This window comes from Pongo pygmaeus, chromosome X (assembly GCF_028885625.2).
Source record: "Pongo pygmaeus isolate AG05252 chromosome X, NHGRI_mPonPyg2-v2.0_pri, whole genome shotgun sequence".
In the NCBI taxonomy this organism is placed as follows: Eukaryota; Metazoa; Chordata; class Mammalia; order Primates; family Hominidae; genus Pongo; species Pongo pygmaeus.
This window is the reverse complement of record NC_072396.2, coordinates 159,978,283-159,994,281: the sequence shown is the minus strand read 5'-3', so window position 1 is coordinate 159,994,281 and position 15,999 is coordinate 159,978,283. Positions and strand designations below refer to the sequence as shown.

Here is a 15,999-nt window from a genome sequence, read left to right as displayed (position 1 = left end):
CCCCGGAGTGATAATGGTAATTAATTTAAGACACGATCCGGACACAATACTGCCAAAGTCGCCACAATTTTAGGTTAACAATGACTTAGAGATTATAAAATATGAGTAAATAAATACAGTCTTACCTTGTATCATCGTTCAACTAGAGTGGGAAAAAGCAAAAAACATTATTGATCACATTACGTTTGTTTGACATATATGGATGCAGATTATATGACAATTAGGTCATGTGTTCACGCACATGGTATGAAAGACTGGAGAATTACTTTAGACTGTAAACAGCTAAACAGTATTTCCTCATCCTCTTTGGCCCCTCCTCAACACAATGCAGCGGAAACTTTTGCTTCCTTCAAGCCCTGCACCTCCTGTTAGGCTCTTCCATACCCTTCAAATGCTTTGGTTGATATCTCTGCTCCCTAGACAGAAGACTCGAGGCGAGGCAAGGGGCTCTAACTGTGGTCAGCTGCTGCGTCGTAATACCCGGACATCCTCATTATACTCCAGTGTCTTTCTGACCTGCCTTGCAGTTTTGGTCAACGGGGCGAAAAGCGCAGATCTAAAGAGAAGCCCCAGGGTACAGGAGAAAGGGCAAGGTTCCCGGGGCCTGTACAGACCGCCGGGGGCTCGCAGGAGACTAAACAAGCGTCAGGCGGCCAGAAAAAACGGGGATCCCCGCGACAGAGCTATGTAAAGGGTGTCCAAGGACCTAAATCGAGGATGCCTGTGGCCTCCGCAGCCCTGGGAGCTGCCAGCACCCACCCCGGGGACACACTGGGACTGCTCAGCAGGGTTCCATCCAGGCTAACAGACCTACTCACCTCCCCTATGCACAGCCCCATTACTTCCTCCTTCTCTGTGCTCAGAGCGTGGTTGAGACAAACGAGGAAAGCGTCAGACTCGAGATGAACCGCCTGCACCGCCTGCACCACCTGCACCGCCATCTTGGCCCGACCCTTCTCACGTCCGCCTCGGGCCCACTTGGTCCTGACCAACCGGGTGCTGCGGCGCAGCCTCCCCAGCGCCCAGCGCTGTGCGCTCCGCCCAGGCCTGGCCTTCGGCGCGCGGGTTCCTCGGGGGCGGGGCTTAGAGAGCGGGCGGGGCTGTGGGGGCGGGGCTGTGTGGGCGAGGAGGGGGCACCGGGCGCGAGGCTGGCGCGCGGGGGCGGGCCTTGGGGCGCGGGGGCGGGGCCCGCCCAGCAGCACCTGGGAAACGCCCGCGCGGTTTGGGGCAGGCGTGGCCGTCGGGGCGGAGGGCGGTGGCCGGCCGCGGTCCGGGCGTCAGGCCGGGCGGCGGGGGCGGCAGGGAGGCGGCGCTCTGGGGCCGCAGGCGGACGTACTCTGTGAGCGGCGCCCGGGCGCCTGGGCAGGCGCCTCCCGAGTACCGGCGCCCATTTTGCCCGCCCGCTAAGGAGACCGGTGCGCGGCCTACACGCTTGGGGGACAGCCCTTTAAGACGACATCTCCGCGAACGCCGGCCTCTTGAGCCAGGGGGACGCTCTTTTGAAAGTCAGTCCCAAAACAGTTAAGGTTTTATTTTATTTTGTTTTATTTCCAAGTCACAGCCCCCGAATCTCGTACAACTCTCCCTGGACCACTTCCGGTTGCCGGCCCGCGCCTCATAACTTCGGTTCGAGTGACCTCGGCCCGGGATGCCCCTCGGCTCACCCCGGGCTCACGTCGCGATCCTGGCTTGAGTGGCCCAGGGTGGGAGACCTGGAAGTTTTAGCCTAGCTGTTCTCAAGGCGGATTAATTAGCCCAAGAAACATTATATTCATGTGAGTAACCTTTTGCAGAAACAGTGTTATACTGTATCTGAAAAAGTATCACTCTTAAGCTTGGCTGCTGCTACTTTCTACAAAGGCTTTTAGGTAGCTATTTGTTGGATACAGGGAAGGGGAAATGGAGAACTTCAGTTTTTATTCAAGTTCGGATGTATCACATTAGGTATCCAGAATGCAAGTTTCCTCGGGTCTCCTTGTCTCGATATCAGACAGTAAAAATATATGTAAAAGTAATTTTTATTTCGAGGTATGTCAAACGTGCCAAGGATAAAAGTACAGATCTTCCAACTCACAAGTCTAGGAATCACACGTGGATTTTGAAAGCGATTCTAAATCAAAGCACAATATATGCCGTGCCGCCTCCACAGCCCGTCCGTGTTCGTGTCTTTGATTTGGTTTTCTACTTTGTGTAGTTTTTAAGCCAGGCAGGTATGGCAGTACTGGAAAGGGAACATTCCCAAGGTGCTACTTGAAGTGTTGATGCTTTGCTCTTTTCTCCCAAGTCAGTTCCAACCCAAGTGTCCCCACACATAGGGTCCCCATCCAGTGCAACGATCTGTAATGTGCACGCCAGCAGCCTCCGTTTTTACCTAACGATCTGTAAGGATCACATGGCACATCTTTCTATAATTAATTTGATCATGATGAAGGTTGGAAAATTTTCGTGTGCAGTTACATTGGACCTGTCTAAATTTTCTCTTGTTTCAATTTTATATCATATGTTATTTTCAGTTACTGTTTGTGGCTAGTATGCCCCGTCCTGATGGAGCAGGAACGGTTGTTCTTATTATTATGATATTAACATTTGGTGATGGGATATAGTGCCTTTAGGCACTTTCAAGAAGAAAAATACCTTTTGTTATCGGCGGTAGTCAATCTCATATTCCAGAATGAGGTTCACTAACTTTTCTAATGTTCATGGCTGCCTTTTACAGCTCCAGGCATTTAATTGGAGTAGAACAAAATTATTAACATTTATGGCAAGCTTATTATATGCTAGATACTAAGCATTTATATGCCTGGTACATGTAAACTGCCCCATTTGGAGTCAAGCTCAACAACTTCCCCACTGTGTGACCTTGAGCAAGTTACCTAACTTCTCTGTGCCTTACTTTTCCTCACGTTTAAGTGGGGATGATAATAATTCTGCCCACCTCATAGCGCCCTGTGAAGATTGTGAAAATTAAATGAGTCAATATATGTAAACATATAGGAAATGCTAAATAAAGACTATCATGATTAATATGTTCTTTAATTCTCATTTTACACCTCAGGAAACTGAGGTGGAGAGACGTTAACTTGTCCAAGGTTACAAAGCTAGTAAGTGACAGACTCAGGACTCATACACAGGCCTGGGCCTGTGTTCTTGGTAATTTCACTCATTGTAATTGGACGAGTTTATTAATTGACTTCTAATAAAATAAGTGTATTCAACTGATCAATGTTTAAAAACTGTTCATCAACCTGGCAATTAAAGCAAACTATACTTTTTTTTAAAAAGACACAAAAGAATTTATTCTGTAAAGGAAAAATGATAGTTTTACTTAGATTACTACCTAAGGAAGCCCTTCTATCTTATATGTCATCCATTTAAAACCTAATTTACAAAATGCCTTACTAAGAAATTGTCTGTCTTGGCCAGTGTGCTCTCTGGCCCCGAAATCAAGGTGACCCTCATGGGGACAATCTCTTCTAGTGGATGATAAAGTTATGCAGTTATCTAAACATTTTTGGAATTCATTTGTATTTGCAGCTGGCAGTATTCCTTGAGTTGAGTTGCACAAGTTTATATTCCATGTATTGTATTGCACCTTGTACCTAAGTCTATGTTGAGGTTTTAAAAGATTCGTCTTAGTTCGAGAAGTCCTGAATTTTGTAAACAAGTATCATGTGCAAATAAAATGTTCTCTAGTCAAATAAATTTGGGAAATGTTAACATAAAGTTTCTTTACTGCATAACTTGCCAGAACAGTTACTACACTAATGTGCTTTATGACTCTCCAAGATTCCCAAACTTATTTGACCAAGGAAAATGTTGGGAGCAAGTTTTCTAAGAATCACATTTTTCCACTCATAAAACCTGTGATATTATAGGCTTTGATCTGAATCCCTCTCCCTCAGCCTTTGCATTTCTCTGCTGAGGACTTTGTTCATGCTCATATGGTGACTTCTCTGTCCCTTGATCACTGCAGTTGTCTTTCTCTGGGCCTGCATGCCCTCTGAATGCTAGCACACACAATTCCAGGATACTGTGCTGAGAGGTGGTTCCCAGGCTCATCCCGCTGATGCCCAGCATGTTGACCTTTGGGTCACAGCAGCACATCACACTGCCTTTCTTCTGAGAATATTTTGTAGTGACTCATAGCCCTCTTTGTAGTGACTCAGTAACTCAGACCATCATCTCCAAACTCTTTGCCCTCTATTCCACTGGCATTATTTCCTTTTAACGTCAGTATAACCAATGCAATTTTGTTTTCCATTCAAAACAAATTTAAATGTCAACATGTTGGTTGTTGCTAGGACTTATCTATGAAGTTGAGATGGTCCTGAAACCCTTAACACATGGTTTCCACTTTTTTAAAACAGTTATTGGCCACACTTAAGTCTTTTGTGCTTGAAATCCGAATTTAATATATTTTATTTTGACATTAGTATTTACCAGGTTTTTATTTGTATTTCTCTTTTCCAAAGCTCTGGGAAGGAGGAGAGGCAAAACAACTGTATCTGCAAATGGGAAAAAAAGGGGGGCTTTGGAAAAAAAATTATATATAGCCAGAGGCTTATGCCTAGAGAATCAATCTCTACCCACGTATACATAGCCAATCATGACAACCACTGTGGCGTTCCTTTGTTTCCCTTCCCTACCCACCATACATATACACCTGTTCACAGAAACATTGCTTGACCAGTACCTGAGACTTGGGGTGCCCAGAACTGTATCATTCCTGCTATTGAGCAGAATACAATACTGTGCTTTAGGGAAGACAGGACTTGTGAAATAAGCAAAGCAAATGTGTAAGGTGATTTTGTTTAAATATAAATGCTACAGTAGTCAAAAGAGACAAGAATTTTCTAAAGTTTTCATAGAGGAGACAGGCACCTGGACTCTGCTATAATAGCACTAAGATAGGCAGAGAGGCCCAGGGAGGCATTTTAGGCAAGTGGAAAGCAAGAGCAAGGGTATGGAGCTAGAAATGAGCCTGGTATTTGGGGAAAGTTGGTCTCAACTGCAGTGGTAGTTGTAGTGCCTGCTGGAATTGGTGACATATAGAATGTAGCAGCTGAATAAGAGGAAGAAATCCAAGATAACTCATAATTTTTGAGTCTGCAGGATCAGGAATGGTGGTGTTGCCATTGAGAGATATCAGGATTTGGTTAAGGAGAAAGTTTAGACGAGTTTGAAATGAGAGAGCACATATGTATGAAAACTAAGACAGGAGCTTACACCAGGCTCAGAGTCAGATGCACTCAGGGTATAATGGGTGAAGCATCTGGTTGCTCTCGACAGTCTCACTTTGAGGACTCTTAACAACCACCCTCCCACGCTGCATTTCTTTTCCCACCTAATGAGAATAGGAGGTCTTTGTTTTGCGGGGCAGCTCCCCCAGTGCTGTATCTATACTCTGGCCAAAGGTAGAAATACAGTACAACTGCGCTATGATGCTCTGAGTAAGGTCTAGAAGATTCACTCATGCAAAATGCACATCAAGTTATTGTGAGGTCCTGAAATGAGATCTGGGGCTTGGGCAGAGGATCGTTATAGAGTTTGCCCTACCACTCAAATGCTTTGGGAGGTATGCTTCCTTTCACCTCTCAAATGTGCTTCTGGTCTTCTGGCTTAGGAAGTCAAAATTTAAACCTAGTCCTCTATGGAAAAATGGGCTCCTGTAACATCCTGCAGAATTATTAAAATAAAACAAGGACCTAGATGGATAACTTTCATTTGCACTCACTCAGCTCCAAATCAGCATGATCCCCAAAGTCTCTTGCAGCTCAGAAATTCCATGAAGCTAGCTTACTTTTCCTAACAAGAAAATCCCCTTCTGGAAATGCCCATCCGCTATTTGTGAACTTTCTTAGTAAACTGATAAATAGAACATTTGCCCTTAAAACAAACTTTCAATTTCAACTCTGAAAGACATGCATATATGTCCTTCAGAATCTTACCTTTTAAAATGGAAACTGCTTGGAAGTGGCTTTTACCTGGGGAATATGACATGCATGTGTCTGTTATACTGCCTTCCTGCCAAAATAAGTGTGTCCTTAGGCACGCTCTTTGCATATTCTATTGCTAACTACATTTTGCCAGACACTGCCTGTGAATGCAGTATGTGTGAGACCACTGCCCAGCTTCCTGTAGTGCTAGTCCTACATTTCCACAGAACTCCTCACCTAGCCAAATTCTTGAGCGCTTTGCAGTCAGCAGCACTACCTGAGGCTCTGCCTGAGTGTCACTTTAGTTGTCTTGCAGAAAGCTTCAGATGTCCTTGGTTCTATTTAGGTTGTGCAAATAGACATATGAGGTTTGGTTCTGGTTAGTGGTTGCTAGTACCAGATCACCTTGCTTACTGGTGAGTTCATTCAAACCCAAAAAGTCACACCTGTGTCCTGTGCGCGGGTGCTGCAGGCTTAGGTGGAGAAAAGCAGGGCTAGAATTGGAACCCAAAGCCCAGAATGGCAGGAGAGGATGTGGGGGCTCCACCCGATCACCTCTGGGTTCACCAAGAGGGTATCTACCGCGACGAATACCAGCGCACGTGGGTGGCCGTCGTGGAAGAGGTAACTGTTTACATTTTGCTTATTTCTTTGATTTTGCTTTCAAGTAACTTGGTTTCTATTCCAGTCTCAATATTCTGAAGTCTTTGGTTTTATTTTTGATCATTCCTTTCCATTAGGAGACGAGTTTCCTAAGGGCACGAGTCCAGCAAATTCAGGTTCCCTTAGGTGACGCAGCTAGGCCAAGTCACCTTCTTACCTCCCAGCTACCTCTCATGTGGCAACTCTACCCGGAGGAGCGCTACATGGATAACAACTCTCGCTTGTGGCAGATACAGCATCATTTAATGGTACACATGTTGCTTAATTATTTTCCATTGTATTGGGACTCTCGTAACAGAGTACTCCATAAACTTTTCTTTTTCTGACAGGTCAGGGGAGTACAGGAGCTGTTGCTTAAGCTTTTGCCTGATGACTAACCTGGTATGTATTTCTATTTCTCCTCTGTCCTCCCCCTCTTTGTTTTGGCTCTATTCAGTTGTGGTGATTTTAATGATTTTTTTTTCCAGGTGCTGGGATTCTACGAAGATATGCTCCTTTGTTCTGTTCAGTATTTGGCAATCACTTCATCCACTACTGCAGTGCACCCACCCTTGGGCCTGGGGGGAGGGAGTGGGTTGAAAAACTGCTCAAGAAACAGAAGTTTAGCAAGGGTCATGAAGAATACTGCAAGTGAAACTGCAGAGAGAGGTTACATAGGCAGAAAGCAAGTCAACAAAAGCACTTAGTCAGGATCCGTAACTTGAAATTGACTCCTTTGGAAATTGCCATAGAACCCTTAATGGACATCATCGGCTGGACCTGGGATCTGATGAATCCCACAAAAGTCAGCACCTTCTACAGAACAGATGCCCTGATCACCAAGGACTTGGTACTGATTTAGAGAGAAGAGAGCAGCTCCTAGCAGCATCAACATCTATTTGTCGCTTATTTGCCCTGCAGCAATTCACCTGCCTTTCCTTCTCCCATCCTGTAAATATCCTAGGTTTTGCTCCAGTGTTTCCCATCCCAGTACTGACCTAATTTGGATCTACTGAGTATTTAGAGGGCTCTGAAAAGAGATATGCATTGATGAAATTAGCTACAAAGGCTTGTGGGCCTTTTTTCTATCTGAAATCGTGTCTTCAAATTACTGGAAGTTGCTGATCAAAATTGTGGGCTCTTGAATTCATTCTCTGATTACAGATATTTTAAATAAGCTGGTTTCTATAAGAACTTCAAGAAAAACCATTTTAGCTGCTTAACTGGCACCTTTCTCAGGAAGTAATAACACCAAATATTGCTGATTCCTAGGAAAACATTTACTACTTGTAAAGAATTTCCTGAGTTAAAGTAGTTATAACAGTTTATATACATTAAAAGTGAGGTTTTACTTTAAAAAAGAAAGTCTTGGGAATAATAGCTACCATGTATTGAGTCCTTTCCAGGCACTATTGTATGTACTTTATATACTTTATCACATTTAATCCTCCTGTCAATGCTTTGAGGTAGGTATGATTCCCATTTTATATATGAGTAATAAAAAAAGCTCAAGGAGTTTAATCATTTATCAAGGGTTTCTTCTGCGAATGATAGAGCCAGGCTGCGCCGTCGGCTCCTCTAGCCTAACGTTGGTTTACAGTATTCAAAAAGAGTTTATTGAATTCAAGGTTTTTTTTCCATGTAAAGCTATTTATATCTTCCAAGCCTAATGAAATGGATATTATAAAAATACAGTTGATTCATCCTATGTTTGGGAAGAGTATTTTTAGTCTAATTATTTTCCAGCAATTGTAAGGGCATACTGCTTGTCTCAGAAGAAAATTCCACGTAGAGGGGCTTTAAAGTCTTTATGGAAAAAAGGAAAATAAAAATCATTTTTCTTGTTTTAGTTTTCTGGATATGCCGCAGAAGGATCCGTGCCAGAAGCAAGCCTGTGAGATACAGAAATGTTTACAAGGTAGTATATTGTAAAATGCTTTAAAAATATTTTTCCACTGTGAACTAACTATAAGAGACCAATTATTCTTTTATCTGTATTAACTGTTTTTTAAGAATGTAACATATATGTAATTATCCTGAAGATTCTCTTCATTGTATCATCAAAGATGCAGAAAATAAAAAGTAATGTGATCAAAGCTAGGGGTTGTCACTCCAGGTGATTAGCATCACCTGGAGATCTTTAAAAACTTACCTAGAACAATTCAGACTTCCTAGGGCTAGGGTCTGGCTGGGAATCAGTCTAGAAAACTAACCAGGTGATTTTAATGCACAGCCAGAGTTGAAAATTAGCTAAGGAAAAGGGATTTTTTTGTTGTTGTTGTTGTTTTTTACTAAAAGGCTAGTTTTAAATTGGTTGGTTATACTTCACTGCAGCTGACAATTCACTTTTTAAAAGCAATCTGGAAGAGGTGGGGTTGGAATAACAATTGGAATGCAGGCTGCCAAAGTCATCAACTAACTCTTAAAGGCAGAAGTGAATCTCGACTAAAGCATATTTGAGGTGATTTGTCCATTTGTCCAGCTGCTAAGTTTGACCAAATGTTAGAGGATTTTAGTTTTCTAATCAGTGAATGACTGTTGCCAGAAGAGCAAATAGAAAAAACTATAAGGCTATCTGAATTTGAAAAAATTTTAATAAGTTTTCCCCACTAGTAAAGTAATAGATGGAGATGCATGGTCATGAAAATATAGAAAGGTATGAAGGAAAAATGTTCAGAATTCCCCCAAAGATTCACCACCAAAGAAATCCTTTGTTTGTGTATTTCCTTGGACTTTTAGCTTTCATTCTTGGACTTTTCATTTTTTGATGTTAGCAATATTTTATAAAATCTTTTAGATTAAAATCTGGATGTATAATAATGCCATTTTAGTCAAACTTCTTCCCTCCAACTTTAAGGAAAAGGAAAAAGTTTTTTGCATTTAATTCCTTCTCCCAAATAAATCCTTACCTTGTTTGAAATAACCCATGGCTAAGGGAAAAAATAAGTTAAAAAGAGCTGGTGACACCCCCTTGGCACAGTGTGGAAGGATTGAGAACTGGAAAGACTAAAAGATGACAAGCACCATTATAAGGACTTTATACATATTAAGCCTTTCATCCATGAGGTAGATGCTACTATGACCCCCATTTCATAAAGGGGAAAACAGACACAGAAGTTATGTAATTTGACTAGGGTCACATAGCTAGTAAGAGGTATGGTGGGAATTTGAACACCCCACCGAACCCCGCCCTTGGTCTAGCTCCAAAATCTGGACTGTTACCCACCTTGCTATACTGCCTTTCTAATCAGAATTGTCTTTCCTATCCTGAGCTAACTACCATGTACCCCATTTTAGTACTGGGGGACTCATTAACAGCAGCTGACCTAGAGCCTTTAGGTCAGGTCCTCCTTAACTTAGTGTTTATGTATAGTAGGGATCTGCAAATGTTTTATGAAAAAGGCCAAACAAGTAATATTTTAGGCTTTGGAGGCCAAAGGCTTTGTTGTATATATTGTATATGTGTTGTGTGTTTACAACCCTTTAAAAATCTAAAATCCATTCTTAGCTCCCAGCTGTAAAAACCGGCTGAATTTGACCCTAAGGCTGCAGTTTGCCAATTCCTGATGCACAGCCTTAGTAGGGGAGGTCCAACAATCAGCTTAAACTGTATGCAAAATAATGTGTGGTGTATGTGCATTTTCCTAAATCATCAAATTAGTGACCAGTAATAAAAATGATGTTAAAAACCAATGTCCTAGAAAAAGGTGCATACATGCTATTAACCTTAAAGGAAATTATATATTAAAATAGCTTTCGACCACTTTGTAAATCGTACTTTTCTTCCTAACGAACCTGTCGACAGGTCTCTAAATTAGAAAGAATTCAGTGGACTTTGGTATATCTTCTTTCTTCCAGTTCCATAGGTACTGAAAGTGAAAAGGGGTGGGAAGCACTGATCTAAACCTCCCTGTACCTTAGTCCTATGAGATCATGACTAGAATCTGCCTGTATGTTTTTCAGCCAACAGCTACATGGAATCAAAGTGTCAGGCTGTCATCCAAGAACTGCGTAAGTGTTGTGCTCAGTATCCCAAGGGAAGATCTGTCGTCTGTTCAGGATTTGAAAAAGAAGAGGAAGAAAACCTAACACTGAAGTCTGCATCATAGTTAAGTTCTGCTGAAGTGCTGCTCCATGTTTCCACCAAATGAATTTTTTTTATCCTCCTGACTTTCTTCAGGCCAGGTAGCAGCAAATAGCAAATGAAAAAGTCAGCTAGAAAAGTTAATGAATATGCCATCTATGCAGAACAGGCAGAAATATAAACACATTAAAAGACAAATATGTAGAATGTAATATACTGAGCTGCTAAAATAAACCTGTTTAAGAGAAAAATTTGGGTTTTGTACTAAATGTATTTTAAGACTATTAGATATAGAGTATTAATGAATTCTCTTGAAGTTCAAGCCACTAGTGCCATTCATCAAATTTAAGTCATATGAGGTATGTTAGGTGAAAGGACTCACTTCCAGCATCACAATTTTGACGGCTTTTTTTTTTTTTTTTTGAAATGGAGTCTCACTCTGTCACCCAGGCTACAGTGCAATGGTGCGATCTCGGCCCACCGCAATCTCTGCCTGCCGGGTTCACACAATTCTCCTGCCTCAGCCTCCCGAGTAGCTGGGATTATAGGCATGCACCACCACGCCTGGCTAATTTTTGTGTTTTTAGTAGACAGGGTTTCACCATGTTGGTCAGGCTGGTCTTGAACTCCTGACCTCGTGATCTGCCCACCTCGGCCTCCCAAAGTGCTGGGATTACAGGCGTGAGCCAATTTTGATACCTTTTATAGATTACATGCTAAACTAATTCAAAGTTTCCTTTAAACTAACTCATTACCTTTTGTACTTCCAAAAATGCAGAGCAAAAAGTGTCTTTCCAGATGCCAGTAAGAGCATTTCTTTCTGCTTTTGCATCCCCACCGCAGCGACTAACCAGGTAGGAAAGGCATAGAAATGATTCTTGTAATGCTTAATGATCCTTAATTTATCATGAAGGAACTGAAGAAAAAATTTTCATTGGAAGTCAGGTAGGCAGCAAGATAATTCAAACTTAGTTGGTTTATCTATTCTTTATATCCTGATAATAAAAATCTGTTACAGAGGATCCAGACAACATTAATACAAAGCTGCTGAATGAAGCCTGTTGACAGTTGTCAGTCACTTTAGGAAGTAGGAGGAGGCAGCATGCAACAGGCCATTTGCTTTCCTCAAATGGTTGCTTGAACCACCAAAGCCCGTCCTCTAAAAAAAAAAAAAAGATGACTAAAAGCAGGAACAATTTCTGCTAGGTCCCTGATGTTAAAATACCATGATTATTTGAGACCAACTGTTTTCTTTAAAGCAGCATTACTCAAAGTGTTTCTAGGAATTGCTGTAACCGGAAGGAAAAAAAAAAAAAAGGCCTCTCTGGTCAGGTAAGTTTGGGGAATGCTAGGTTGCATACAAGTACACAAGTTAATTTCCTGTCAGACTTCAGAGCTTTCAAAAAACCTAAGTGAACCTGTTTTGCCGACAGCATCTCTGTGTGTGAATGCTCTCCAGAGAGACTTAAAGAAATGCTGCCTTAGAGACGTTTGGTCCACAAACCAGAGTGACAGAGCTAAATCCCCATGAAATTTAAATGAAGTCTTGTGTTAATAATAAAACAATAAAACATTATACAACTTTAATGTTATACCATCTACAAATCTAAATTACATTTAAAATTATCAGTTGACAGTTGTACTAGGATTTACATTAGGAATCACTACATGATCAAATAGATTGTTTTTCTGTGTTTTATTGCCAAGTTATTTTTACTGAGTTAACTACTCCAGTTTCAGACTCTTTTAAATGTTTTTATGCTAAAGTATATGTATTAGTCCATTGTTGCATTGCTATAAAAAGTGCCTGAGACTGGGTAATTTATAAATAAAAGAGGTTTAGTTGGCTCACAGTTCCATGGGCTGTACAGGAAGCATGGCACTAGTATCTGATGGGCTTCTGGGGACGCTTCAGGAAACTTACAGCCATGGCAGAAGGCAAAAGGGGAGTGAGCACTCCACATGGCCAAAGCAGGAGCAAGAGAGAGTGAGGGGTGAAGTGCCACACACTTTTAAATTACCAGATCTCATGAGAACTCACTATCATGAGTAAAGTACCAAGAGGGGATGGTGCTAAACCATCCATGAGAAACCCGCCCCCATGATCCAATCACCTCTCACCAGGATCCACCTCCATTAGAGAATACAGTTCAACATGACATTCAGTGGATCCAAACTGTATCAGTATACTACTTTCAGTTTTGAAAGGTTCAAATCAGTTCCTCCTTTTAAAGGATTGTGTCAGTTTAAGTCAACAAATCTATTTGAAGACATTAATTTAACTCTTCTTATTCTTAGGTATTATTATGACATCATAGAAGGCTTAACATTTACATGAACACTGAATCTCAGTCTTAAGGAAAGAACTCTAGGAAGGTGAAAACTATGATCTCCCATTTTAGAAACCAAAAAAAAAAACCCTGTTAAGTTGGCTGTTAGTGATGCTAAGTTTAATCACTTGGTTAGTGACTGACAGACCTTTTAGCTAGAAAGGTAGTTTTCCCTTCGTAATGGGTAAGTCATTTGTGGGTGATACCTTGTCACTCCTTTCCTTGCATTCACTCCACACGATTCCTAAGACATTTAATGAACTATAATATTACACTTGTGTTCAGTATTCAGAAGGCATCTGAAGTTGTATGGCACTTAATATAAAAGGCTTTAAAGCCCTCTTAAGGAGTTAACAGCAAAACTTAATTTTTTCAGCACCAGCTTCCAACTGTGTACTTCAGTGGTTCTCAGTCTCTGCTGCTCATTAGAAAAAGCTAAGACACTTTAAAACCTCAGGATGCCTGAACAGCACTCCAGACCAGTGAAATCAGAATCTCTAGGATGAGAGCCAGGCATTAGTAGTTTTTAAAATTTCACAGGTGATTCCCAAGTGCAAGCAAGGATGAAAACCACTGCTCTCAGGAATGTCATTTCTTACCATTTTAAAATTTAAAAAGGTAGACAGTTTTGACAAGTCAGTAAACTGACTTTAAAGCTTTATAAAAATGTGAAAAAGTGCGACACTGTTTTCTTTTTAAAAAAAAGTATTAAGATTCATGATCCCTTAAAAAGAATGCAAGCATCAGAAATATAAGCTATACCATATGACTTCTAGAAAAATCAAGCTCAGAACTAAAATAGGTTTTCTGCCCAATTACTCAGATGTTAGTGTGACCTCTTAGAGAATTGGGCAGAAAATGTATTTTAGTTCTGGGCCTGATTTCCGAGAAATCATACTGGATTTCATGACAAAGAAATGAAGCTGATAACTTGGTAGAGGGAGCAGAGGGCACCACATTTTTCTCTGGGGTCCAAAACTGGCTGTGAGCTTCCCTCTGAGAAGAAATTGAGATCATGAAACATTGATGATACTCAGAAATTTCAAATCCATCAGTATACCATCTTTTCAAGCAGAGATTCCCAAACTGTACAAAAGTAGAGGTTCCAAATAAGAGCCCAACCATTAGTTATGTCCATCTTTCTGACAACTGTGAAACAAAAGAATGATGGAGAGACTATTCTTACAATAGTTAACTACACAGTAACTCTGCTTTCCAAAACCAGAAGCACCCACCCCAAGAGCATGTTGGCTAGAATTATGCAAGAGATCATTCCTTGTAGAATCTAGTCCGCCAACTTGAATCGTCTTCTGCCAGCATCCATGAGACAGTAACTGCCCAGATCCAGTAGCAAGGACTGTCACCCCAGTGGTAGGGGAGTCAAGAACCCCACTGTCCTGTTAATCAATGTCTGGAGGCTGAGTGGCGGGAGATTGCAGCAAACAAGCGGCCATTTGGGAGGAGAGTCATGCTAACATATTATCACAATGGCAATAACACTCATGACAATGGGCTGCTCAGGCAAGGGTCCCCACCACCACATCTCTCCCCGCACCCAGCTCCCCTGTCAGCAATGAGGATACACATCCTTGGGGAAGACTGAAACATTGGACTCCATCTGTTTAGCCCGAGCAGTCAGCGGCCAGAAAGTGCCCCTGGATCCATCTCTGCTCTCGGACTCTGGGGAGAACCTTGGGAAGAAGAGACTCAAAAGTTCTACCTCTCCTGTAGCATGCTCCAAGTCCCCATCCCACCAGGTCCCATTGCGGGAGAGACGCTGGGTCAAAGGGTGGCTCAAAGTGGTGAGGACGCAGGGCGGACCCATAGTAGCCAGGAAGGGGACAGAAGGGGTCCCTGAGCCGGAACACTGTCCAGCACGCTGCAGGGCAAGGGAAGGGAAGCCTTCACTACGTAGATGCCATCCTATTGGTTGACAACTTGGAAGCCTTGAGTGCGGTGTTACCACGTCGCTGCCACAAGGGGGCGATGAAACCCCGAACACATTCCAAGTCGTTTCTGCTGACCATATACAGCGACAACGCTCTTCCCAAGGAAAAACTTCCGCCCCACCACCACTAATTAGGAAGTCCAGAGCGTCATTGGACTCTGCTACTGGAGAAAATACGTGCCTAGCTAAGCAGGCCTCTCCAGTCAAACGTAAGTAGTGCACTGAAAGGTGGAGCTGCCTGGTCCTTGAATCATCTCGGTTTTGCATGCAGGAGTGGCAGCTGTTCTTTTGGGGGAAACCTTAACTCCCACTTCACCACCTGAAACAAAACTGCTGGCACAATAGGGCCTTGATTCACAGGTACCCCTAAATGCCTGAGCCTACTTCACTGATGATTCAGCTAAACTGAAAACAAGGTGTGCAGCTGTGCGTGTTCAACCTCCATGCCAGTTCTGCACAATCCCAAGTGGTCACAGTGGCCTCACACAGTGGGCAGAACTCACAGCCGTTCTCATACTAGCAGGATGAGGCCAACCTGCAATACTGACCTCAACCATGACCCTCACAGTCCTAGAGGCAGCCAGCTGGGAAAAAACTTCAGGAGGGACCTACCTACAGATCTTAATTCAGACAATCAGAATACAGTTTGAGGCCAGACTATTTATTACAACCTACTCAAGGTAGTTTAGAACCACCTGCTAATCTTTGCTGCCCTCACCAATAATCACAGGAAAAACAGATGCACCAAAAGACAACCCCTACCCCACTGGAGAGGCATTGGGTGGCCAGTCTCCCCACATGTAACCCAAAGGGGCACAGAGCACTTTGGTTAGCTTTGCTGTTACCATCCCATTGCTGTGGGTAAGTCACACAGGTAAAGTGGCTGCAGCCACTATCACCATATATGGCATAACCCAGAGACCCAGATGTCAGGAGAGGCAGAGTGTGGGGAAGCAGGAAACAAGGAAACAGATGGTTCAATGTCACTACATATATCTATATCAATATATATATAGATATAAATATATAGCAAGCAAAAAAAAAAGAGGAGGATCTATA

At 42.4% G+C, this 15,999-nt stretch overlaps 3 protein-coding genes across 7 annotated transcripts in view; 2 read left to right on the top strand and 1 right to left on the bottom strand.

Annotated features, from left to right (window-relative positions):
* BRCC3 (BRCA1/BRCA2-containing complex subunit 3) overlaps positions 1-1,055 on the bottom strand; it is a 51,590-nt gene extending 50,535 nt beyond the window's left edge. Inside the window, exons 1-2 of one of the 4 annotated variants that reach the window (XM_054471996.2) lie at positions 819-1,055; positions 126-142 (exon numbers count right to left, since the gene is read on the bottom strand). In XM_054471996.2, coding sequence (XP_054327971.1) covers positions 126-142; positions 819-941 — 140 coding nt within the window. In that variant the 5' untranslated portion in view covers positions 942-1,055. The remainder of the gene's footprint in view (positions 1-125; positions 143-818) is intronic. The other 3 variants (XM_054471997.2, XM_054471992.2, XM_054471993.2) reach the window with 3 other exon arrangements.
* MTCP1 (mature T cell proliferation 1) overlaps positions 1-7,207 on the top strand; it is an 82,064-nt gene extending 74,857 nt beyond the window's left edge. The window contains exons 2-5 of one of the 2 annotated variants that reach the window (XM_054471998.2): positions 6,409-6,560; positions 6,677-6,847; positions 6,929-6,980; positions 7,067-7,207. In XM_054471998.2, the coding sequence (XP_054327973.1) occupies positions 6,456-6,560; positions 6,677-6,847; positions 6,929-6,976 (324 nt within the window). In that variant the 5' untranslated portion in view covers positions 6,409-6,455 and the 3' untranslated portion in view covers positions 6,977-6,980; positions 7,067-7,207. Of the gene's footprint in view, positions 1-1,773; positions 6,561-6,676; positions 6,848-6,928; positions 6,981-7,066 lie in introns of those variants that run through there. The other variant, XM_054471999.2, reaches the window with a different exon arrangement.
* On the top strand, positions 1,704-10,913 carry CMC4 (C-X9-C motif containing 4). Its single transcript, XM_054472001.2, has 3 exons — positions 1,704-1,775; positions 8,429-8,496; positions 10,542-10,913. The coding sequence occupies exons 2-3, from the start codon at positions 8,439-8,441 to the stop codon at positions 10,685-10,687; spliced, it is 204 nt and encodes a 67-aa protein (XP_054327976.1). The 5' UTR covers positions 1,704-1,775; positions 8,429-8,438; the 3' UTR covers positions 10,688-10,913.
* The last annotated feature ends 5,086 nt before the right edge of the window (positions 10,914-15,999 follow it).

Excerpts from the sequence above, each read along its gene's own strand:
- CMC4 (XM_054472001.2), top strand. The coding sequence starts at position 8,439 with ATGCCGCAGAAGGATCCGTGCCAGAAGCAAGCCTGTGAGATACAGAAA. Across the intron at positions 8,497-10,541 it reads GATACAGAAATGTTTACAAG|CCAACAGCTACATGGAATCA; the intron begins GTAGTATATTGT and ends TATGTTTTTCAG.